Source organism: Rhinolophus ferrumequinum, chromosome 9 (genome assembly GCF_004115265.2).
Source record: "Rhinolophus ferrumequinum isolate MPI-CBG mRhiFer1 chromosome 9, mRhiFer1_v1.p, whole genome shotgun sequence".
NCBI lineage: Eukaryota > Metazoa > Chordata > Mammalia > Chiroptera > Rhinolophidae > Rhinolophus > Rhinolophus ferrumequinum.
The window spans coordinates 94033422-94058614 of record NC_046292.1 but is presented as its reverse complement, the minus strand read 5'-3'; the positions used below and the strand labels follow the sequence as shown (position 1 = coordinate 94058614).

General features: G+C 42.3%; 1 protein-coding gene across 4 annotated transcripts in view; it reads left to right on the top strand.

Moving 5' to 3' along the window:
• Positions 1 to 8202: 8202 nt before the first annotated feature.
• DUSP22 (dual specificity phosphatase 22) overlaps positions 8203 to 25193 on the top strand; it is a 69833-nt gene continuing 52842 nt past the window's right edge. The window contains exon 1 of one of the 4 annotated variants that reach the window (XM_033114285.1): positions 8203 to 8532. In XM_033114285.1, coding sequence (XP_032970176.1) covers positions 8512 to 8532 — 21 coding nt within the window. In that variant the 5' untranslated portion in view covers positions 8203 to 8511. The remainder of the gene's footprint in view (positions 8533 to 25193) is intronic. The other 3 variants (XM_033114283.1, XM_033114286.1, XM_033114284.1) reach the window with 3 other exon arrangements.

Here is a 25193-nt window from a genome sequence, read left to right as displayed (position 1 = left end):
TTCTTTAAACAACAGAAAATTACTGTCTTACAGTTTTGGAGGCTGAGATTCCAAGACCAAGACCAAGGTGCCGGCAAGGTTGGTTCTTTCTGAGGCCTCTCTCCTTGACTTGTAGATGGGTGTCTTCCATGCTGATGATCTCATTTTACCTTAATTATCTCTGCCAAGACCCTATCTCCAAATACAGTCACATTCTGAGGTACTAGGGATTAGGACTGCAACATATAAATTTGGAGGGACACTTCAGCACATACCACTCCCCAACTATAGTGCCAGTCAGGCGGCCCACTGCCATGGCTTCAGCTTCTTCTGGGCTCCAATCTGTTCTTCTTCTACCCACGTCAGGCTTAGGGATGGCAACAGCTACCCACTCTCATAGTCTCCTGCTGCCTCAGCAGCTTCTTTGGGTTGTCTGAGTCCTGCCACACCTTTCATGAGGAAATTCCTCATTGCAGTTACCTGAACTATCTGATTGAATTTCGTTTCCTACTGAGACACTGATATAGTGCCTTCTCTGTGAGTTCCTTTAGCTACTTCCCTCTCCTCTCCCCAACAGTTAGCATACAGTATGGCAACCATCTGACTCCATGCCCATGTTCCCTATGGAGCTTCACATTCCTTGGGGGTAAAAACCATGCCTTTTTATTTTTTGTATCTTTAAGGCTTGACCTGGTATCTGGTGTGCAATAGGTATTCAATGTTTGTGGTACAATATAATCATTGACTAATGTTCCTCTTACCCAAGTTCCCCCATCACCCTCTTTCCAGTCTTACTTTAGATATCTAGTATATCACCTCTAGAAATAGCTTCCTAGTGGATCTCACTGTTCCCTATCTCTTCCACCTTCAGTACTAATGACAGATTAATCTTCCTAATAGAAGATTAATCAGAGAGATGAGGCACTCAAGGCATCCACACTCAGCCTTAAGCTCCCTTCGATTTCTCATTGTCCCACAATGCCCGTCATCACCAGGCACTTTCCAGCCTGGAACATACGTCTACTGCCAGCCTTTGTGCCACTGCTCACACACCTCCCTTCAGCTGATGCAGTTGTTGCCCCCCTTGCCTTCGGTTAGAATCTCATCCATCCTTCTCAGGGTGGATGTTCACAGTATTACCATATCACTGTTACTGACCAAACAAAAGCAGCTTGGGGTAGGAGCAGAATTTACAGGCCTGAAGGCTTTGAGCTGTGCTGAGGATTAACCTCTGAGCTGCCAAGTGGTGGGAAGGTAGGGCCATCCCAGGGGAGGTGCCTGGGTAATGAGGGGGGACTAAGACAGCAAATAATTTCTGATACTGTTCATCTGTGTGGCCCCAAGAAAATCATTTAATGTTTTGGTGCCTTAGTTGCCATGTGGCTTAGACTAAAATCTTATGAATCTAAGAATCAAAGGCGCTTCAAGTTGTACAATTCAATTTTCTTCAATATATGCCAAATTTGATTTGCTGAATTATCTCATTACCAACAATCTATCTCCTGAGGCCAGGTTTTCTTCAAGAAATGCAGGAGAAAAGGTTTCCCAAAGCTGACTATTTCCCAAACCTGCATGTATGCATATGTATGCATACAGACACACACACACACACACACACACACACACACACACACACACAGACACAGCTTTTATTTATTTGCAGCTTCTCTAAAGTTCAAAGGTTCCCTTGAAAATGGTACCTGTGAGAGTCCCGTAAAGGGCAAGGGGTGGGTGTGGCGGAGGGACGGTGAGAGGTAAGAAGCCACTGAAGTCAGTTTTGGCTTATAAGCAAGAGCACATTCTGGTGCTGCCCTTATCACATCTGGGCTTAAGGTACATGCATCACTCCCTACAACACTTTTGGAAATGATACTTTATAAACCAAGAGTTCCAGGATGTGGCACAAAGACAGGCCAATCTTATATTCCTGACTCTAAATAACCAAAAATGTACTTGAGATACACGACTGTGTATGTTTGAGAAGAGCTTTTATACCAGAAATACGGAAACATAAGGATGCCTGTTTTACAGAAAAGAAGAGCCAGCTGAGGCAGTTCTAAGAGTGCCCTCCTCTAACCTGCTAAAAGCAAGTTTGACAAACTCAGAGTAAGCCACATTATATGGAAATTATTTATGGAAGTCCCTCTTTCTCACTGACTTACAAATATTAATAAATGTGAGTTAAGTATGGGGGTAGTTTTGTTTTTATTTCCGTATCCTCAGCTTCTGGCACAATGCCTAGAACATAACAGGCTTTCAATACATGTTGGTTGAATGAATAAAAATGCCACCTCCGGGATTGGAGATGGGGAATGTGCAAGGATGTCCAAGACCATGTTATTGCAGAGCAGTAACTGGGCTGAGGGACAGTCGATAGCGAGTGGATTGAAAACGAGGAAGAAGATGATTGGTGCAAAAGTAATTGTGGTTTAAATGATTAACAATAATCGCAAAAACCACAATTACTTTTTTATAAACTTAAGAAAGAAAATGATCCTGGCCTGTTGTCTAGCCTGAGAAGCACTTATTTATGATGGTTCTCTCATAATTCACAGGGTTTTAATGATGAATGATTAATCAAAATAATGATAAATATTAAATGTAAAACCCAACAGAGTGTTAAATAATGACACCATTATGTCATATGAAATGGACTTCCCCTCTCACAAGTGAAATTTCTCTTGGGACATTCCATGCTCTGAGGAAACCCCCTTCTCCCTGCAGACCCCTACTCAAACATTTTTAAATGTCTTCAGACCTAGTTTAATTTCTGTTTTACATGAAAGGGTGAAAAACAAACAGAACTAACCAATACAAAGTTCTTCACAGGGAAGAACTCTAAGGGAACATTTAGCAGATGGGTGTTAGGCTCTCTGAGGGCTGCCCTTGTCCAATCATTTCTCAGAGCTGGGGCTTCCCTTGCCTTTTCCCCTTATGTCTTCACTTCTGGGCTGCCCCTTGGCCCTTGCAGGCATTTGAAGAAGCAGAAGTGCGCCTTAAAAGAGCAGCTGGCCATGCAGGTGTGGTAAATGCAGACAGATGGGATCCTCCAATCAGGGATACTTAGGGGCTATCCACTGTTCACGAGATTATAGGCCATGCGGTCATTATAAAGATTTGGAGACCATGAACATGATATAGAGAAGGCAACTGGTAAAGGCTCCTGGGTATGTCTCTGTTCCTAGGTGAATTAGGGTAAGAAAGCAAGGCACAAATTGTATCTTATACCAGTCCTGTCAGACCCAGATAAAATAAATAATATTCTATTGAGTCTAAAAAGATGTTAGTGGTTCAGATTTTGTCAGCTGTTTTGAGCTGGGATCATCAACCACAGGAAGTTTTGTGTTTTTTTAAACCATGAAAAGTTTTGAAGGACCTGTTTGTTATCTCAGGTAGACTTTCCTTGACAGAGATAGGAAAGACCATTGGTCAAGTCAAACCATTCCAGACAAAAAAAATAAGCATAGCCCACCTGCAAGATGGCTGTTTATAAATCAGGAATGGTTTCTTAACCACAGTTCAAAGAACAACATGATGTCAAGGGCAGAGCTACAGGGTATAGGGCTCTGCCAACCATAGCCCTGGCTGCAAATCAAGGGGCAGAGTCAGCAATATGGGAAAGTACCGTCTCTCTCTCTCTCTCTCTCTCTCTCTCTCTCTCTCTCTCTCACCAGGGTGCACAGCACCAGTTTAGAAAACAAAGGACACTTTGGTCACTCCTAGATAACTGAGCCATCCCACATGGAAACTGCATTGCTTTAGAAAAGTGAAGACAGCTAGATGCAGTGCTGATCAAGTACATGGCAAATAAAATGAACTATTTGTGAACCTTACACCTGGACAAGTGCAACAATCTCCCATTGTGTTTTCTCTCCTTAATCAACAAACATCTGAATGTTTCCTCATATAGTATGAACTATTTGAGGTGCTGGATTCTCAGACTGATGACAACTGGCCCTGCCCTAATGAAGCTTACAACTTTGGAAACTAGGTATGGTGACAATACACAGGCATGTGTTATGACCTGTAGGCTGACAATAGCGTCACCTCCCACCCAATGTTTAGGAACCAGGGCTGCCTTACCTCCCCTTTGCCCAACAGTCTGCTCTGTAACCTGCCTAATAACTCCATTCCTCGTACACTGGTCTTGTGTCTGCCAGCCCTCCCAGAAGCCTGCACGCTGACAGGCTTTACTGACCGCCAACCACATGCCTGCTACCATCTCTCCATTTCCCTCCTTCCAGATTCTCCAACCCCATCTCTCTGCTCTGCTCACCTACCTAGATATCTATTCTTCTTGCTGTTCTTCTGTAACCCCACACTCTCCAGATGTCTCTGCTTTGAGATTTCAGCTCCCCAAACCTCGTAAGTGGAAGGAGGAAACCAATTCATAATCAGAAGACTGCCTGGAGGGCTGGAAACAGGTGGCCTTTTAAAGGTTGAGGTCATTGAGGGACCCATCTGCAAGGTCAGGCTGCTCTGCACGGCCTGAAGCAGTCAGCTGGTATCCTCTTTCTGGACACTTCTGGAGAAATAGAAGATGTTTTGTGCTTTTGCTTTGGAAGTTCTAGATTCCACTTTTTCTTTTTTCCACAACTCATTAGATTTTAGCTTTCTTTTACTTTCAGTCATGCTTTGGCTAGATCAACTCTTCCTTTTACCTTCTTGTTCTTAATTTGTTCTTATTGAACAGTGGCCTAAGAATTCTGCAGAGGACTAACACTATCTATTAGTATATAGATTTGAGTGGTTATCAAGCGAGAAAAAGAGAGAAGGAAACGATGACAAAGCTAAAGAGACATTTCATCCCTAAAAGACCTCATCCCTATGGCCCCACTGTACATATAAGAGTGGCAGCATGTGCATGTGGCTCTCCAAGGGCTGGGGACATTTCTGGTTGTCATGATTCAGAGGGGGTGCTCCTGGCATATAGTAGAGGCCAGGAATATTGCTAAATATCTTACAATGCACAAGACAGCCCCACGACAACAACAAAATGATCCATCCCCAAATGTCAGCAGTGCCAAGGCTGAGAATCTCTGGATTACAATATGTTCAAATGACCAAGGAAGATTACGTAACTACTTTTCACTTGAGCAGAAGTTTATCTCCACTCTCTGAAATTATCAATAACATCCCTGATGATTTGGCTGACTCTAATGGTTAAGCTTCTGCTTATGGGCTTTTATATACTTTCACCTTAAAGTTCAAAGAACTGCTGACTAAATACACCACTAACCAGTTATCCTTAATCACACGGGTATGGACCAGCTGGTCCACATGACCAATAGGCCCTTCCTCATTGAGCATACATGAAGGCTTAATTGTTTGGGAGTTGTTGCCAAAATCTGTGGTGTTGGGTGTGCTGAGAGACAGAAAAATGGCACGTATAAAAGTGGAAGTAAAAATCTTACATGGAGTGAAATTCCACTAGGCTTATGATGCCTTAAAAATGTTATGAGTGAGAGAATGAAAATAATAGATTCTACTTTAGATGTGAAGCATGCCATCTTTCTCTGGAGTTTCCTTCCTTTCCTTCTTTCCATAGTCAGGAGTTATAGAGAATAAAAGAAGGAAGAAAGGAAGGAGTTTGGAAATGGGCAGCCTATCTGTTCACCATAAGGGCTCCAGCTCTGAGGCAGTGCTGTGAAAAGAGAGAAAACCAGGACATGCTGCCAAAGTGGATCAGACTTCCCCTTTTCCTTTTTAGTCATAGAAACGCAAGACATGACAAACTGATAATTACCGTTATGATGAAGAGAGGTGGGGTCAGGTTCAAGGATAAGATAAAGGAGAGTGAAGGGAGATAGAGTCTTTCACGGAAAAGTCCCCAACCACCCCTCCCCCCCATACACACATGGATAAATTTTAAAAATCTGACTCTTCTGATTTGTTATGTTAACAGTGTCCCCTTTTCTCACTTAACCAAAAACAAACAAAAAAAGTGAGAATCTGAAATTGAGAATCTGGGCTCGTGGGTCTTGCAGGGCCATACTGAAAGCTAGTCGAGTGCCAGTTTTGACTGTTAGGGGACAGCCATGGCAGGTCTGGAGCCCAGGAGAGATTGTTAAGTGGATGATCTGAGCTAGAGAAATAAGTTTACAAGAAATAAATAAGAGAAAGAACATGTTCCAAACAAATGACAGAAGAAAAATTTGGTATGGATTTCTCATTTACGGGCAAGTGCCAACTTATAAACTGGTTGTGTTTTCGAAAGTTTACCTCACTACTGGAAGTAACAATAGCACAAGTAGAATGGAAGAAAATAGAACTAGTTCATTGGCTGCTGGATAGGATTTTCAAAAATTCATAGTCCAATGCTTATTTTAAGGAGGAATAAAATGGTTCAGAAAAGTTGATCATCTTGCCCGAGATCACTCTAAGATTTGGAAATAAAGGTCGGTCTTGGGATTCCCCAGGCAGTCCACTAATCTACACACAGGAAGGCAGTAAAAAAAGTGCTGATGAGCAATGGGGTAAGAGGTGGGCTGCCCAGGTGACTGGGAGGCGGGAGGGAGAAGAGGAAGTGAAGGTGGTAGGGAAGTAATATTTCAGAAGTAAGGGGCAGGAAGGGTGATGCCTCGTCTGGGACCCATCCTACCTACAGTAGTAAATTTGGGTGCACTCTGAGGGGGGCTTCCTACATGCAGGGATTTGGTACATGTTGTTGCCCAGAAGATACAGTATACAAGGAAAGAAATGACCAAGATGGAGTATGCAAGTTCTTTTCAAACTGTTAGCATTCCTCAGAACTTCCTTGGTGTTTTCTCAGCCCCTTGAAATGCATTAATTTATTCTACATATATTTACTGAACCCCTATCTTGTGCCAGGTACTGTCCCAAGCCAGATATGACAGGCAAGGTCTGGTTACCTCTGGAATTTGCTTTCTAGTGAGACAGATTAAAAGGACGGAAGCAAATATGTCTGATTATGTAAAGTGCTATGAAGAAAATAATACAGGATAAATATGACAGTGACTGGAGAATCTACTTTAGATTGTGTGGCCAGGAAAAGTCTCTTTGAGGAGATGACATCTGGTGACATGCAAAGGGCTAGGGGTTGAGATGTCTACGTAAAGAGCACAGCCCACACAAAGGCCCAAATGCATGACCAAGCCTGGTAGGTTCAAGGAACACCCAAAAAGCCAACGTGGCTGTAACTTGGTGAGTAAGGATGGGGAGATGAAGAGAGGTCATCGTGGGGCTGAGCTCAGCCATGTCAAACTGATACACATGTTCATTTGGCAAATATTTATTAAGAACCTACTATGCGCAGGGCATAGTTGAAGATATAAAAATGAAATTGAGACACTCTATCTCAAGGATTCTGTCTCCAGGGAAGAAGTTAAGAGTTTTGTCAGGGTGACAGAATACTCAAAACACCTCTGCTACAGGTTAGAAAGTGTTCCATTCCAGACAGAATCGCAATGCAGACAGTACTATGTTGTTTAGCAAGGATAGAGGTTTCCAGGAGCAACTGTATCAACACATCACGTCCATGCACCACGAGAGTCAGTTTATAATCTAAAGTACGGGACACAGTAGCCGTCCAAAGCCACGGAATAAGGTCTGAGATCTGGCCATCTGCTCCCCCAGGGTAGAGAGGTAGGGTCATTCCAGAGATGAGTAACCGTGCCCACCTTTCCTCACCGGGCGAGCCTTCTCGCTCTTCGTGGGTGGGGGAGGGCCATAGGAATCCCCCACCCCGGCCTAAAACCGTCCCCTTCAGAAAACCCGGGCAGGGGAGCCTTGGTGATTAGCACCTGATTCACCGAGGCAGTCGGGGCAGGGCGGCGACTGCTCGTAACAGCCTCCGCCCCCCCACCGCCCGAGTCGCCCCAAGGGAAAACGCCTGCGGGAGTTTTGGTGACTCTGAGCTCCCGGGAGCGGGCCAGTGACGCGCCGCCGTGGAGCAGGGGCGACGCCTGCGCGACCCCGGGCCCCGCCCGGCTCCGGGAACGCGCGGGCGGCTAGCGCGGCGCGTGCGCTCTCCGCCACTGGCCCGGCAGCGGGGGAGCGGCGGCCCCTGCCCCTCCCCCGGGCGCGGCCACCTCGGAGCCCTGGTCCTCCACCTAGCCCCCCGCCCGACTGCTGGGGACCCTCGGTCCGAGTCCCCTCTGCACCCGCCTCCCGGCGAGCAGCGGGGTTCGTGCGGCGCGGGCGCGGGCGCGGCCCCGGGAGCCCGACTACAAGTCCCAGGGAGCCGGCCGGGGAGGGGCGCGCGGGACTCACGCGGGCCGCGCGGCGCGAAGCGAGAGCCTTTCCTGGCCAGGACGTCGCCGCCTGTGCGGGCTCGAGCCGGCCAGTCCGGGCGGACGGGCGGAAAAGCCCGTCGGCGCCGGGTCGCTGGAACACGCCGAGTCGCCCGGACGTCCCTGATTACCGTTGTTGTTGTTGTTTGTACTTCGAGCACGAAATTCCCTGCGCCTCCTCCCCTGCGGCCCCACCCGCTGCTCCTCCTCCGGTTGTAACACGCCATTAGGGAGCCTGCGACCTCATTGCCAGGGGTTCTAGAGTTCGCATTCAGCCACCATGGGGAATGGGATGAACAAGGTAACATGTCTTTTTTTCTTTTGTGCTGGTTTTGCCTCCACTTTCCAGCCTTCCCTCCGGCTGGTGTTTGCTGGGCTAGGAAAGCCCCCGGCGCTCGCGCCGCCGTCGCTCCCCCACCTGCCTCACTGGTGTCCCATTCCTCCGAGACTTGGACGTGGGGAGGGGGGAGTAGGGGGGGAGGGGCGCCGTATCTGGAGCGGCGGTCGTGAAGTCTGTATTTTGGGGCGCCCCGCTCCAGGTCCCCTGGCGGCCCTGCCACCCTCGGTGTTTTGCGGCTGAGAACCAGCCGTGCCCTTTAAAAGCGTTGACAGTTGTTCTGCGGAAACGTCGGCAGAGCTCTGAGCGCTGTGGTTTCTTTTTCTCCCCTCCCCTTCACTTCCAATCTGGGCTCTTAAAGGGTCACCACCCACATCATCAGTAAACTGCTAGATAGGTGTCTATTCTGTAGTTTCCTCTTTCTCCCCAAATTGTGTGTGTGTGTGTGTGTGTGTGTGTGTGCGCGCGCGCGCGCACAGATAAGTTTTTCTTGTGGACAGAGAACTTGACAGAGGCCTAAATCCTGAGGTGTTTTCAAGTACCTGGGGTTCAGTGGCTGGTGAGAGAACAGATTCAGAGCTGATGCAAACTGGTTTATGTGGCTTCTGCAATAAGGGCAACCTGTTGGCTGGCTGCTTTTGCTGATTATAACTTCTAGAAAATCCCTGTCGTTCTCTTCTTTGTCTCTGTTCTGGCCCCCACCCTCTGCTGTCTTTTCTCCAGAACCACCCTCCCCTCCCCCTACGAGGCTGAGGAATAGTCTTGTGTCTTTCCTGTCACTGGAAGGTACCAGATTCCAACTCTTGCAGTTGAGAGTTGTCTGGGATGTGTGTATTCAGGTCAACCAGAAGGTTAAGGATTTTGTGATCTGGTAATACTGGTTTAAAGAAAAGACTTAACAAACTCTTAAAAAGCCCTCAGCAAAAGCAAGTTCATAGGTCTTTGAAATGGTCCTGGATCAGAGGTTAGCTTCTGGTCTTCTGCTTCTCTTCATTGAATGCCACTCACCCACACCTCCACATACATTCAACTTTCGGATTTGGTGGGTGTAACAATGTGGCTTTCCTTCTCTATTGATTTGTCTCAGCCCTGGGGTCTGCAGTGATTTGGTTCTTTCAGCTGGAGTGTTAGACATGGGGTTGGGTGTCAGGAGTCAGGGTGGGGAAGGAAAAGTGCAGTAGGACTAGTCCTGTGGACCAACTTAACTCTTTTCACCTGCCCACAGTGTCTTTCTTGTGTCCTGCAGACCCAGTTTATGAAAGAACTATTGTGTGTTTTAGGCCTGCGTATCTGAGGGTTTTTTTTGGTAACCAGAATTGTATTCATTGTATGTGGGGTGTTTTTGTTGGGGGAAAGGGCTGTGGGGCTGTGTTCAAGTTTGGAAACAGACTAATTGTCTTTTGGATAAATACTTGCATTATGTCCCCATTAGTACTGGAATCCATCAGCACAGTGAGCCTTCTGCTTTTTAAATGAAAACAGAACAATAAAGCTGCTTTCACAAGTTTGTGGGCTCTGTCTGCCTTCCCATTAATTGTGGTCATACCTCAGCTTTCCTTTGGTTCTTTCTACAGTTTATTTCCACTAATGTTGTTCATTCTCCAACTCTTTCAACATTTAATTTATTATATTTATGTTAAAATTCAAAGAACATATTTCAAAGTACAAGTGATTGCCTAAGGGTTCAAAATTAATTTCAGGCTTTTCAGCAAAAGGAGTCATAGTCATATCATAATTTTACTTTTCAAAGAAAGTAATAAATTTCTTGATGATGTTATTATCCTAATCATCTTATATTGTAAAGAGAACCACTATCTCCAATGTAGAAATGGAGAAACATACGTATAGACAGATTTAGAGGTGTCACTAATAAAACAAATATTTATTGTTTACTTACTACTTCATTAGGTGCTATGCCCACTGGGGGGGTGGAGTAAGTGTACATTGGTAAATGATGGAGACAGACATCCTTCACAGCACCTTCAGTGTAGACCAGCAATTGCCAAATAGAAAAATATGAGCCATATACTTAATTAAAAATTTTCCAGTAACCACATTAAAAAGTAAAAAGAAACAGGTCAAATTAATTCTAGTAATGTATTTATTTAACTGAAATATGTTCAGAAGATTGTTATTTCAACATATAATCAATATACAAAATTATTCGTAGAATGGTTTACAGTTTTTTGTACTAAGTCTTCAAAGTCTGGTGTGTATTTTATACATAAATCACATCTCATTTGGGATTAGCCACATTTTCAGTACTCGGCATGTGGCTATGACTATTGTATTACATGGGTGTGTGTGTGTGTGTGTGTGTGAGAGAGAGAGAGAGAGAGAGAGAGAGAGAGAGAGAGGAGAGAACACAAGCACAGGGTAGGGAGGAGTGGAGACTCCAGAGGATAAAATCAGCAATTTCAGGAGAGTAGGGTAAATGAGTGTAATTCAACCCAGGACAAGATGATTAAGCTAAGATCAGAATGAATTGCTCAAAGTTACAAGGTTAGTTGGTGGCAGAGTAGATTGCTAGAAGATAAAATTAAAAGCCTCAACTAGAATTTGTTCATGTATTACTGTGTGACTTGGAACTAGGCTTCATATTTTCCCCATCTGTCAAACAAAAGGAATGGTTGATTAGCAGAGTCAGTGGAATTATTATAAGGTGCTTAAGCACGGAAGTCTTTTGTAAGAACATTTATAAGAACGTATAATACCCTTAGAACTAAAAACATAATTTACAATATGTGTGTCCTGAGGTTACTGGGACAAGATTTCGTTTCAATCTCACTCAAGTTGGTCATCCTTGGCAAAAGAAAACTTAGGAACTAAACAATGCAGATTCCGTTCTGACTGTTTTGAGAGTCGCGGTTTTTATTTATATTTCATGCCCTTATGAAGGATCTTATCAATGTCCAGTCTCCTGTGGACAAACGTCATACTCACCTCAGTTAGGTGTACACAGTGTGTCACACAGAGAATATAAGGGAAAGAGGCTTCTGGATTCTGGCCAGTTGAAGATGATGAAGAAACAGAGAAAGAACACAGCAGTTGTGATCTATTATTTTTTGAGCCTCATGTCATGTACCTACAGTTTATAAAATCTAAGCCTCACTGTAGTCCCAGGAAATGGAGACTTGGAGAGATTAAGTAGCATGACTAAGGTCCTAATGCTAGGAATTTGCAGAACTGGGTTTGGAACCCAGTTCCCACTGATTTTAAAGATGGTAGAAGTCTTTCCTTTGAGCTAGGATGCCAGTTCATCCCAAGTGAGTTTTAAAGATGCTGAAAAATAACCTGAAAAATCTCCCGAGTTTCAGGTTAACTGCAAAATAAGAAAGCCACTTCCTCGCCTCCTTCATGTTTGACATTGATAAATAGTAGGAGGGAAAGGCATGCAACTAAAATTATCACTTCATTGGACTTTATGCAGTTCCCAAACAGAGCCTCTGAACTGGCCCAAGTTATCATCACTAATGAGTTTACAATGTGCCAGTGCACCTTCTGAACCTTCCCCACACGGAGCTCATCTGACCCTCACCCCAACCCTGTGAAGTAGGTACTGTTGTTTTTATAGGTGAGATGCACAGAGATTAAATGACTTGCCCAAAGTCACCCATCTGGTGAGTGGCATAGCAGAGCCTGGCCTCCAATCCAGATGACCTGGTTCACAACCATTAGTAGAGTGCCTCATTACGCTGCTACAAAGGTCAGTGTAGTCAACATCTCTAGCAGGATTAGGGTTAAATTCACAGGCTACTGCCTGCAAGGGTCGTGTTTTGGGGGAGCCTTTGAAAACTCCTAATTGACTCAAAGTTCTCTCAAGTGTCTAAACTCCCAAATCTTTCGGGGGAGGGCCTATAAAGAAAACTATCCTCATCGTCATCTTATTGGTCTCACTAAAAACAAAAATCCAGTTTCTCTAGCCAAGGATTTTGTCAGAGAAATCATTGTCAAATACTTCTTCATGTGCATGTTTTTGTCTTGATCAACCTGAACTAATGACCTAAAAGTGGGCTAAAGTGTTAACATTCTAGAGAGGGATGTGAGGCCCTCTGGCACTGATGTCTTTTCCCCACTGATTCCAGGTGAGTCCAGTTCACCCAGCACTCTGGTGGCCTCTTCCTTCCTTGCTGCTCTGTGTTCTCTGAAATCAACCTTCCTGGTGGGAATGGATGCTGTCCCAGTATTTCATGGAAACTTTCTCATGGTCATGAGAGGCAAACACATTAATCGGTGCACCACTTTTTCATGAGAAGCCAACTATTGTGAAAGAAAGTGGGGTGGGACTGCCAGGAAGCCTGATTTGGGGTGTCTATATCACTCAGCTACTTAATGGTGTGATCTTGAACAAGTCACTTAATGTTTCTGAGCTTCAATTTCTTTACCTCTCTTGATTCATAGAGATGGTGGCTATCTTATCTAGTCTCCTTATGTGCTCTAAAATGAGTATAATGATACTCCTCCCCTTCAGTTTCTTTCTCTTGTTTTTCTTTTTTTAATTAAAGTTTATTGGGGTAACAATGGTTAGTAAAGTTACATAGATTTCAGGTGTACAATTCTGTAATACTTCATCTATATATCACATTGTGTGTTCACCACCCAGAGTCAGTTCTCTTTCCATCACCATATATTTGGTCCCCTTTACCTTCATCTATCGCACTCCTCCCCCTTTCCCTCTGGTAACCACTAAACTATTGTCTATGTCTACAAGTTTTTGTTTCTTTATTTGTTTGTCTTGTTCCTTTGTTGCTTTCAGTTTTATAGTCCACATATCAGTGAAATCATATGGTTCTCCACATTTTCTGTCTGGCTTATTTTGCTTAGCATAATAATCTCAAGATCCATCCATGTTGTCACAAATGGTACCATTTCATCTTTTCTTACGGCAGAATAGTATTCCATTGTGTATATATACCACATCTTCTTTATCCATTCATCTATCGAAGGACACTTTGGTTGTTTCCATGTCCTGGCCACCGTAAATAAAGCTGCAGTGAACATCGGAGCACATATATCTTTACAGATAAATGTTGTCAGATTTTTGGGGTAGATACCCAGGAGAGGGATTGCTGGGTCATATGGTAATTCTATTCTTAATTTTTTAAGGAACCTCTACACTGCTTTTCATAGCAGCTGCACAATCTGCATTCCACCAACAGTGTATGAGGGTTCCTTTTTCTCCACAGTGTCTCCATCACTTGTTACTATTTGTTTTGTTTATGATACCCATTCTAACTGGTATGAGGAGGTATCTCATTGTGGTTTTTTTTTGAATTTCTCTGATGATTAGTGATGTTGAGCATCTTTTCATATGTCTATTGGCCATTTGTATGTCCTCTTTGGAGAAATGTCTCTTCAGGTCCTCTACCCATTTTTTAATTGGATTTTTTGTTGTTGTTGACTTGTATGAGTTCCTTATGTATTTTGGATATTCGCCTCTTATCAGAGGCATTGTTTGCAAAAATCTTCTCCCATTCGGTTGGTTGCCTCTTTATTTTGTCAGTGTTTTCTTTTGCTGTGTAGACGCGTTTTAGTTTGGTATAGTCCCGTTCATTTATTTTAGTTTTTACTTCCCTTGCCTTTGAGGTCAAACTCATAAAGCCCTCTTTGAACCCAAGGTCCATTAAGTTTAGTACCTATGTTTTCGTCTATGCAGTTTATTGTTTCAGGCCTTATGTTTAGGTCTTTGATCCATTTTCAGTTAATTTTGGTACACTGTGACAGATAGCACTCTAGTATCATTCTTTTCTATGTGGCTTTCCGATTCTCCCGGCACCATTTATTGAAGAGGCTGTCTTTTTTCATTGTATGCTTTTGGCTCCTTTGTCGAAAATTATCTGTCCATATTTATGTGGGTTTATATCTGGATTTTCAGTTCTATTCCATTGATCTGTGTGTCTTTCTGACAAATACCATGCTGTTTTGATTATTGTTCCTCTGCAGTACAAGCTGAAGTCAGGCAGTGTGATACCTCCAGCATTGTTCTTTTTTCTTAGGATTTATTTGGCTATTTGGGGTCTTTGTGGTTCCATACAAATCTGATGATTTTTTTGTTCTGCTTCTTTAAAAAATACCATTGGGATTTTGATGGGGATTGCATTAAATGTATATATTGTTACAAATTGAACATCTATAACCCATCAAAGGACTCTCTGCTTATCACACAGAACAGCTAAGAGACTCATAGGAGGATTACTTTAAGGTGGGCAAACTAGGCAAGTGGGGGTAAAGGGAAGGGAGCGGAGTGGAGACGTGGCCCGCATCTGTGGCTGTGGAGACACAGGGAGTCCCAGGACAGAACAGAGACCACAAGAGCTAAGAGGTGGGCTCTTTCCCTGCATCCCACAGCTGATCTCTCCTGCCTAGAGAGCAGGATATCCAGGCTTTGAGGGAGTAACCTCAGATGAGACCTCCACCTGGGACCTGGGTAGGACAAAGGAAGTAAACACCATACCTGGTCCCCTCCCCCCAATCTCCCAATCCTACCCCAACCCTTCCAGAGACTCAAACTGGCCCCCTCCCCAACTGAGGAGTAGTGTCAGATTACAAGGAGCAATAGGGCTCAGGATCTGGGAAGACGGCTTGCAGCTGCTGTGACCCAGGGAAGAGGCTGGGAAGAGTGTGACACTGCTGGACTCGGAGAGAGAAGACTCCTCCATCCCCAGCCCCTACCTTTTCTGGCCTGTCTAGGGCAGGGCAATTACAACTGCGGAGACACTCGCAGGGGTCAGCAGCAGGTGGCAGAGGCAGCTCGGGGCTTTTAGCAGCTCAGAAATCTTGCGCCCTCCACACACACACACACACACACACACACACACACGCACGGAAGAAGTGCCCTAAGATTCAGGAGACCTGTGCACAGGGCTGGCTGTGTTACCCTTAGTGCGCATATGTGTAGGCAAGAGCAGAAACTGCACTTACTTTGTAAAAACTACCATCCAGACCCCAGAGCCCCACTCATCTAGAACTGCAGTCCCAGGGTCACTCTGGGCACCAGGTGGCTGACTCTGCCTGCACAAGACGCAGAGGACTTTTTGGTACAGCAGAAGAAAACCTGGAGATTACTTGGTGGGCTTAAACCAAGACTGGCGCTGCTTTTTTTGTTTTGTTTTTGTAGTTTTGATATTTTTGCCTGTATTGAGTGTGGGTTATCGATTGTTTTTACATGTCAGTGTATTTGATTTTTTCTTTGTTGTTGTTGTTGTTCTTGTTGTGCTTGGTGCTTTGCTTTGTTCTGAAATTGCCCTACACGAGGGACCAGCCCAAGAGGCACAAGATTCAGCATACCCAGAGGCCAACTGCAGAATATTATTACTGGATTTGACCTATAAGTGACACACCCAGAATTCTCTACAGGTACACGAGCCCATAGAGACCAAGCCTTATTTGAGCCCTCATGCAGCACATCATCCACCGTGGGCAGAGCCAAGTCTCACAACTAGTCAGCTTAGGAGTCAATCCCACCTACTGACAAGCCAAAAGCAATTAAAGCTCAACTTTTACAGGACAATATATACAACACAAGAGTCACCTTTGGAGCACACGGACAGGAGAATAGGGAAGTGGTGCAAGTCAAATATACAGGACACACACTACATAAGATAACCCAGCAAAAACCAAGAACCCAGGGGATCTACCTAATACATCGAAGCAAACACAGAGAGTCAGCCAGAATGGGGAAACAAAGAAACATGTCCCAAATAAAACAACAGAAGAAACCTCCAGAACTGGAACCAAATGAAACAGAGGTAACCAACCTATCAGAGACAGAATTCAGAACACAGATCATAAGAATGTTTAAGGAGCTTAGTGATGACATAAAGAAGGATAGAGAAATCATAACGAACAACCAGTTAGAATTAAAGAATACAATAACTGAAATAAAGAACACACTTGAAGGAATTACCAGCAGGTTAGATGAGGCAGAGGATTGAATCAGCTTAGAAGACAAGTTAGCAGAGATCACCCAAAGGGAACAACAAAGAAAAAAAGAATTAAAAACAATGAAAATGGTTTAAGAGACCTCTGGGATAACATCAAGCGCAACAACATGCGCATCATAGGAATACCAGAAGGAGAAGAGAGGGAGCAAGGGATCAAGAACATATGTGAAGTAATAATGACTGAAAACTTCCCTAACCTGGTGAAGGAAACCGACATACAAGCCCAGGAAGTGCAGAGAGCTCCAACCAGGATAAACCCAAACAGGTCCACACCAAGATACATTATAGTTAAAATGGCAAAGCTGAAAGACAAAGAGAGAATCCTAAAAGCAGCAAGAGAAAGACAGCGGGTTACATACAAGGGAACTCCTATAAGACTATCAAATGACTTTTCTAACAGAAACTTTACAGGCCAGGAGGGAGTGGCAGGAGGTACTCAAAATGATGAAAAACAAAGGCCTACAACCTAGATTGCTTTATCCAGCAAGGCTATCATTTAAAATTGAAGGAGAGATAAAGAGCTTCCCAGAAAATAATAAGCTAAAGGAATTTATTACCACCAAGCCAGCATTGCAGGAAATATTAAAAGGGCTTCTGTAAGCAGAAGAAAGATGAAAACAATCTAACTACAAATTTTAAAATGGCAATAACTATGTACCTATCAATAATCACTTTAAATGTATATGGATTAAATGCTCCAATCAAAAGACATAGGGTGGCTGAGTGGATAAGAAAGCAAGACCCTTGCTATATACAAGAGACTCGCCTCAGATCAAAAGACACACACAGGCTGAAAGTGAAGGGTTGGAGTAAGATATTTCATGTAAATGGAAATGATAAAAAAAACTGGAGTTGCAATACTTATATCTGACAAAATAGATTTTAAAATGAAGAATATATTAAAAGACAGAGATGGGCACTACATAATAATAAAGGGATCAATCCGACAAGAGGACATAACCCTAGTAAACTTCTATGCACCCAACATAGAAGCACCTAAATATATAAAAACAGATATTGACTGACATAAAGATAGAGATCAACAGTAACACTATCATAGTAGGGGACTGCAACACAGCTTTGACAACAAGGGACAGGTCTTCCAGACAGAAAATCAATATGGAAACAACGGCCTTAAATGACACATTGGACCAGTTGGGTTTAATCGATATTTTCAGAGCATTTCACCCCAAAACTGCAGAATACATGTTCTTCTCAAGCGCACATGGAATGTTTTCCAAGAAGACCACATGATAGGCCATTAAACAAGTCTTGATAAATTTAAGAAAATTGAAATCATACCCATTGTCCACTCAGACAACAGTGCTATGAAATTAAAAGTCAATTACAGGAAAAAAACTGGAAGACACACAAATACATGGAGGCTGTATAACAAGTTACTAAATAATGAATGGGTCAACAATGAGATCAAGGAAGAAATCAAAAGATATCTCAAGACAAACGAAAATGAAAACACGACAACCCAAATCTATGGGATGCAATGAAAGCAGTCCTAACAGGGAAATTCATAGCAATGCAGGCTTACTTAAAGAAACAAGAAAAATCACTAATCAACAGTTTATCTTTACACTTAAGGGATCTGAAAAAAAAACAGCAAAATAAACCCAAAGGGAGTACAAGGAAGGAGAGAATAAAGATCAGAACGGAAATAAATGAAATAGAGACCAAAAAAAGAAACAATACAAAAGATCACTGAATCCAAGAGCTAGTGTTTAGAGAAGATAAACAAAATCGACAAACCTTTAGCCAGACTCATCAAGAAAAAGAGAGCGGACCCAAATTAATAAAATCAGAAATGAAAGAGGGTAAGTGACAACGGACACCACAGAATACAAAAAAAATTAAGAAATTACTATGAACAGCAATATGCCAACAAATTAGACAATCTGGAGAAAATGGACAATTTTCTAGAAGCATACAACCTTCCAAGACTAACTGAAGAAGAAACAGAAAACCTGAATAGACTGATTACCACCAGGGAAATTGAATCAGTAATCAACAAGCTCCCAACAAGCAAAAGCCCTGGACCAAATGGCTTTACAGGTGAATTTTACAGAACATTGAAAAAAGAATTATGACCTGTTTTCAAACTATTCCAAAAAAATCCAGAAGGAGGGAAGGCTCCCAAACACTTTTTATGAGGCCACTATCACCCTGATCCCAAAATCAGACAAAGACATTACAAAAAAAAGAAAACTACAGGCCAATATCCTTAATAAACATAGATGCAAAAATCCTCAACAAAATATTAACGAACAAAATTCAGCAATACATTAAAAAGTTCATACACCATGATCATGTGGGATTCATTCCTGGTATGCAAGGGTGGTTCAACATCTGCAAATCAGTTAATGCAATACACATTAACAGAATGGAAAATAAAAATCATATGATCATGTCAATGATGCAGAAAAAGCATTTGACAAAATCCAGCAACCATTTATGATAAAAACTCTTAAGAAAATGGGAATAGAAGGACCATCTCTCAACATAATAAAGGCCATATATGATAAACCCACAGCTAACATCATACTCAATGGGGAAAAGCTAAAACCATTGGTAAGGAGGAAGTAAAATTGTCATTATATGCAGATGACATGATACTGTATATAGAGAATCCTAAAGATTCCACCAAAAAACTATTAGAACTGATAAATGAATTTAATAAATTAGCAGGATACAAAATTAATATTCAGATATCAGTTGCATTTGTATATACCAATAATAAAATAACAGAAGGAGAAACTAAGAAAATCCCATTTACAATTGCTTCAAAGACTATAAAACACCTAGGAATAAATTTAACCAAAGAAGTAAAAGACCTGTACTCAGAAAATTATAAGACACTGAAGAGAGAAATTAAAGAAGATACAAATAGATAAAAACACATACCATGCTCATGGATAGGAAGAATTGATACCATTAAAATGCCCATACTGCCTAATTCAACGCAATTTCTATCAAACTTCCAAGGACGTTTTTCACAGAAATAGAACATATAATCCTAAAATTTATATGGAACCTTAGAAGACCCCAGATAGCCTCGGCAATTTTAAGAAATAAGAACAAAGTGGGAGGTATCACGATACCTGACATCAAATTATACTACAAGGCTACAATAATCAAAACAGTATGGTAGTGGAATAAAAACAAACACATAGATCAATGGAACAGAATAAAAGCCCAGAAATAAATCCATGCTTATATGGTCATTTAATCTACGACAACGGAGGCTAGAATTTATGGTGGGTAAAGACAGTCTATTCAATAAATGGTGCTGGGAAACCTGGAGTGACACATGCAAAAAAATGAAGCTGGAACACCTCCTTACACTATGTACAAGAATGAATTCAAAATGGATTAAAGACTTAAATGTAAGATCTGAAGCCATAAAACTCCTAGAAGAAAATATAGGAAGAATGTTTACAGACATTACCCAGAGTAAGACTTTTACTGATATATCCCTTCGGGCAAGGGACGTAAGAGTAGAAGTAAGCATATGGGATTACATCAAACTAAAAAATTTTTTCACAGCGAAGGAAACCATCAATAAAACAAAAAGGGATCCTACTGAATGGGAGAAGATATTTGCCGATGATATATCCAATAAGGGATTAATATCCAAAATTTATTTAAAAACTCACTCAACTCCAAAAAGCAACCCAATTAAAAAATGGGCAGAGGACATAAAGAGACAGTTTTCTAAAGAGGACATACAGATGGCAAACAGACATATGAAAAAATGCTCAACCTCACTAATCATTAGAGAAATGCAAATAAAAACCACAATGAGATAATGGCTATCATCAATAAATCAACAAACAACAAGTGCTGGAGAATTTGTGGAGAAAAGGGAACCCTGGTGCACTGTTGGTGGGATTCCAGATTGGTTCAGCCCCTAGGGAAAACAGTATGGAGATATCTCAAAAAACTGAAAACAGAACTACCTTATGACCCAGCAATTCCAGTCATAGGTATCTCTCTGGAGAAATCCAAAACTGTAATTCAAAAAAATTTATGCACCCCTATGTTTATTGCAGCACTATACACAATAGCTAAGACATGGAAACAACTGAAATGTCCATCAGTAGACGACTGGATTAAGAAACTGGTACATTTATACAATGGAGTATTACACAGCCATAAAGAAGATTGAAATCTTACCATTTGCAACAACTTGGATGGACCTAGAGAACATTATGCTAAGTAAAATAAGTCAGACAGAGAAAGACAAATACCATATGATCTCACTTACATGTGGAATCTAAATAAAAGAATAAATGAACGAACTAATCAGAAACAGTCTCAGAGACATAGAGGAAAAACTGAGGGTTGCTAGATGGGAGAGGTGGTGGGGATAAAGGGCAGGGTGACGGGATTAGAAAGTACAATCGGAAACCACAAGATTGCCAGAGAGATACGAAAGTCAATTTGGGGAATGTAATCAATAATGTTGTAAAGATTTTGTAGGGTATCTGATGGACACTTGTCTCGTTAGGGAGACCACCTCAGGGATGATGTAGATGCCTGATCACTGTACTGTACACATGAAACTGAAGCTGAACAATAATGAATGTGAACTATAATTTTATATATATGTGTATATAGTTACAAGAAGTGGAGTACAGTATTAGGAATAGAGACTGGAAATGTAACGGCTGTATGCAATATCAGAGGGGTAGTTGATTGGGGGAGGGAGGTTATCACTGTGTGAGGGATATAAATGTAAAATGTCTAACTTGTACATTGTTTTGTACACCTGAAACTAATAAAAAAAAGTGGAAAAAAAGAAAGAGGTACCCCAAATATCCTCTAATAAAAGATATGATTTGGCCAGAAATAAAGTTAAATTCATGTAATGGAGAGATGATAGCAATGTTTATACAAACATTTTATATAATTAAATATTTACAAAATAGTTCTAAGTTCAAATAAAAAGACCCTTACTATGTTTATGGGAAAAAAAATGTGTATATTCCTTTGGGTAATATGGCCATTTTAATTACGTTGATTCTTCATGAACACGGAATGTCTTTCCATTTCTTTGTGTCTTCTTCAATTTCTTTTAGAAATATCTTATTGTTTTTAGTGTATAGGTCTTTCACATCCTTGGTTAAGTTTATTCCTAGGTATTTTATTGTTTTTGTTGCAATTGCAAAAGGCATTATTTTTTGTTGTTGTTTCTTTTACTGAGATTTCCTCCCCTAGTTTCTACTCAGATTCTTGAGAGAAGCAAATGAAAATTTATTAGAAGACACTTTTGCAAACTGTAAAGTGCAAATCTGCACTGCTAACAGTGTTCTTTGATTTGTCTTATCAGTAGTTGTAATGATGGCATCTGCCATCATTATGGCATGGACATGGTTGACACCTGTTTTAGAATAGCTCTCTTCTCGTTAGGAAGATAAGGGAGTATTGTTGAGAAAGGAGTATAGTTCAACGGGGAAGGAGCAAGGGGACTATTCCCTCTAAGCATAGACCAGGTTTTCTTGGCCTCTGCAGTACTGACAGTTTGGGCTGCATCATTCTTGGTTGTGGGGGCTGACCTGTGCATTGTGGGAGGGGTAGCAGGATCTCAGGCCCCTCCCACTAAATACTAGAAACCCCCGCCGCACTGTGACTGCCAAAAATGTGTCCAGGTATTGCCAGATGTCCCCTGGAGGGCAGACTCATCCTCCCTTGAGAAGCACTAGCCTAGGGTCCTTTACTCAATCTCCTGAGGCCTGTGTGATCTAGAACTGAATCATTTCAAACAGTGGAAGAGGGCCTAAAACAGATGTTTGAAAATCATTTCAAACAGATGGAGGAGTATTTCAGTGCCGTGAGGAGCCTGAAGGTCCGACATCCGTGTGCTCTTAGATGCTGTTGTTTCCACGTGGCAGCACCTGGCTTGGCTGCCTTCATAATTCATTCATTTGTCCATTCACCCATTCATCAAATTACGTTGTTGAACACCTGCTATTGTCAAGGCATAGGCTAGATCTTGTAATGGGAAATAAAATGTGAAAGACAAGAAGACCCTGGCACCCAGACTGGTCCCAGGCAGGTTACAGAGGGATCCCTCCGTGGGAGGTGAGCGCTGGGAGTGGCACGGCTGTACAGCTGTGCCCATGGGGCTGATGGACAGATGTCTCCATGAGGGTGGTCTCTCTGTCTTCTCTACACCACCCTCTGGATATTTTCTTTTCTCAACATTGCAGTTTTATTTCATATTGAAAGAATAGATGCTTAAGGTATTTAAGTGCACACAAGAGTATTCTCAGATTCTTCCTTTTATAAATGGAAACTGCTAAGTCTGTAGCCAACTGGCATTAAGAAGGTCTGTGACATTTAACCCTTCAGGGAACCCACCAAAGTTCTCCCTGTCACCCCGGCTGTAAAAGTTCCTGACCTAGGGAGAATTATGAGCCCCGACCTCTGTTACCTTGTTACTGCTGCTTGATCAGGAATTTTCTCTCAACATTTGTTTGGGTTGTGGGTTCTTAGATTCCATGGCATACTGAAATACTAACAGAAATATTTAAAAAGTAAACTCAAAATATTTTCTGCCTTAGAAGCAGTATCCTTTTTGTGCTTAAGGGCTTTTTTGTGTGGCTGAGGATTTGATCTGATGCATTTCTGTGTGGCCAGTGTTGGTAAAGTGTGGGTGTGAAGGAAGAGCCAGCCACCATGGCGAATCTGAGCGTGGTCTCAGAGTATGTCTGCAAGAGTCTACCTCTCATTATCTATCCCCAGACAGCCTTTTAACAGAAAGTAAGCATCTTTTATGACCAGTGGAGCATCAGAGAGCATCTCCCTTTGTGGTTTGTGCTGTGTTTCTTCGCTGTTTGTTCAGTGATTGTCTCTTCATGTGCAGATTTTTGAGACACAGCAGGGAATAACGCAGTGGCAGATTTTTGAGACACAGCAGGGAATAACGCAGACACACCCCCTGCTTGAAGTTCAGTCAAAAAATGTGCAAATAAATGAAATTATTTTAGGTACTGATAATGTGTTAAGAAAATAAAACAGGGTGATGTGATAGCACGCGTTAAGGAGTTCAGTGGTCAGGAGCTGTCACCTCCTGGAAGACCTAAGTGACAGGGAGCCACCTCGGCGAACGATGGGGGGGACGTCCTGTGCAGAGGGAGAGAACAGTTGTTTCTGAGGCCCAGACATGATCGGGATTAATTCTGAATTTGTTCTTTGAGAGTCGTAGCCCGTACCCATGTGGTATTTACAAACGTCTTTCCTTGATCTATCCCTCGTTTCTACCAGGTGGTGATTTCACTCCTGCTGTGTTCTTGCTTCTGGCTTGAGTTAGGCCTCTGTGAATCACCGCTCAGTCATCCATGTTGTTCCTGATGAAGCCTAGCTCTTCCCTGCTCTCCTCTAGAAGCCGGTTTTCTGCTAGAAAATTATTTTGTTTCATTTCATTTTTCTTTGTATTTAGGGATTATTAGCAACAATAATATTGGGAAAGTCGGGTCAAATTTTTTGAGTTTAAGTTTGAATTAGGAAGCTGATTGGTGTACAGATTTAAACATTCATGAGCTTTTTATACTCCTTGAAAACCAAAATGTAGTTTCTCTCTCTGCCAGTGGCCAATCCTCCAGCCTTCCTTCATCTTGTTTTGTAATTTCATATGGAAGAAACTACAGAAACTGAGATTGAGCAATTTGCTTTCTAGCTCTTGAAACTCTAGCTTACTCTTCTGGTCTGGAAAATGGAGTTCAAAGTTTACTGACACAATTCTGTCCTCTCTTTATTTACTCAAAAATATTTTAAATGCACACAAAATGTGCATCTTAAATGATTTTTAGTAAGTGGGCTTCTTGATTTTAGTAAGTTCATACCTCCACCAAGCCAGCACTCTGCCCCGGTATCCCCTTCAGGGTGCTGGTCTCCAACACCAGCCCCAGTGCCATTGGCCTGGTGTCACTGGCTACGTACAGAAACCCGGCTAGGGCAGAAAGGGACAAAATTTGATCTCGCAGGCTTCACTCACCATTGTTTTTCACATCCTTTCCTTGCTTCACCTACTCTCTCTCTATTCACATCGTTTATTTATTCATTCATTCATTGAAAAAAATCATTTACTTGAGTACCTACCAAACAAGGGAAAACCATTGGAGTTTGGAGAAAACATATTCACAAATATGATGCAAACAGTAGAGGTCATATATTAGATGTCTGTGGTGATAGTCAGCCTGCAGATGTGTTTTATTTATCTATCACAATACTTAATGTGGTTGTTGTTGTTGTTGTTGTTTTAATGTAGTTGACAGAATTTGAAAATTGGGCTATTTCCCATAAAAGCTGGATGCTGAAACTGGAGGACCTGCCTGCATCTCTGTGTCTTCACCTCCTTGGATGTGGGGAAGATTGGGGAAGGCGGTAGGCAAGGGGCAGAGGCTAAAGATACAGCCACCTCATTCCTTGAAGGTCTCTCATGCTAGATGTTGAATTTGGGTGTCATGCTGAGAGCTACTTGGAGTCCTAAGAAAACTTCAACTTGAAATATCACATGATCAACTTTGCACCTTGGAGGCAGGTTGAGGAGTCCTTTGGAGGGACAAGTCCAGAGGGAGGGAGATCTTTAGGAGGCTGTTGCAGTGAATCAGAGGGGAGGGCCTAAGAAGCTGAGTCCAGGAACTGCACTAAAGGTCAAAAAAAAGCAAA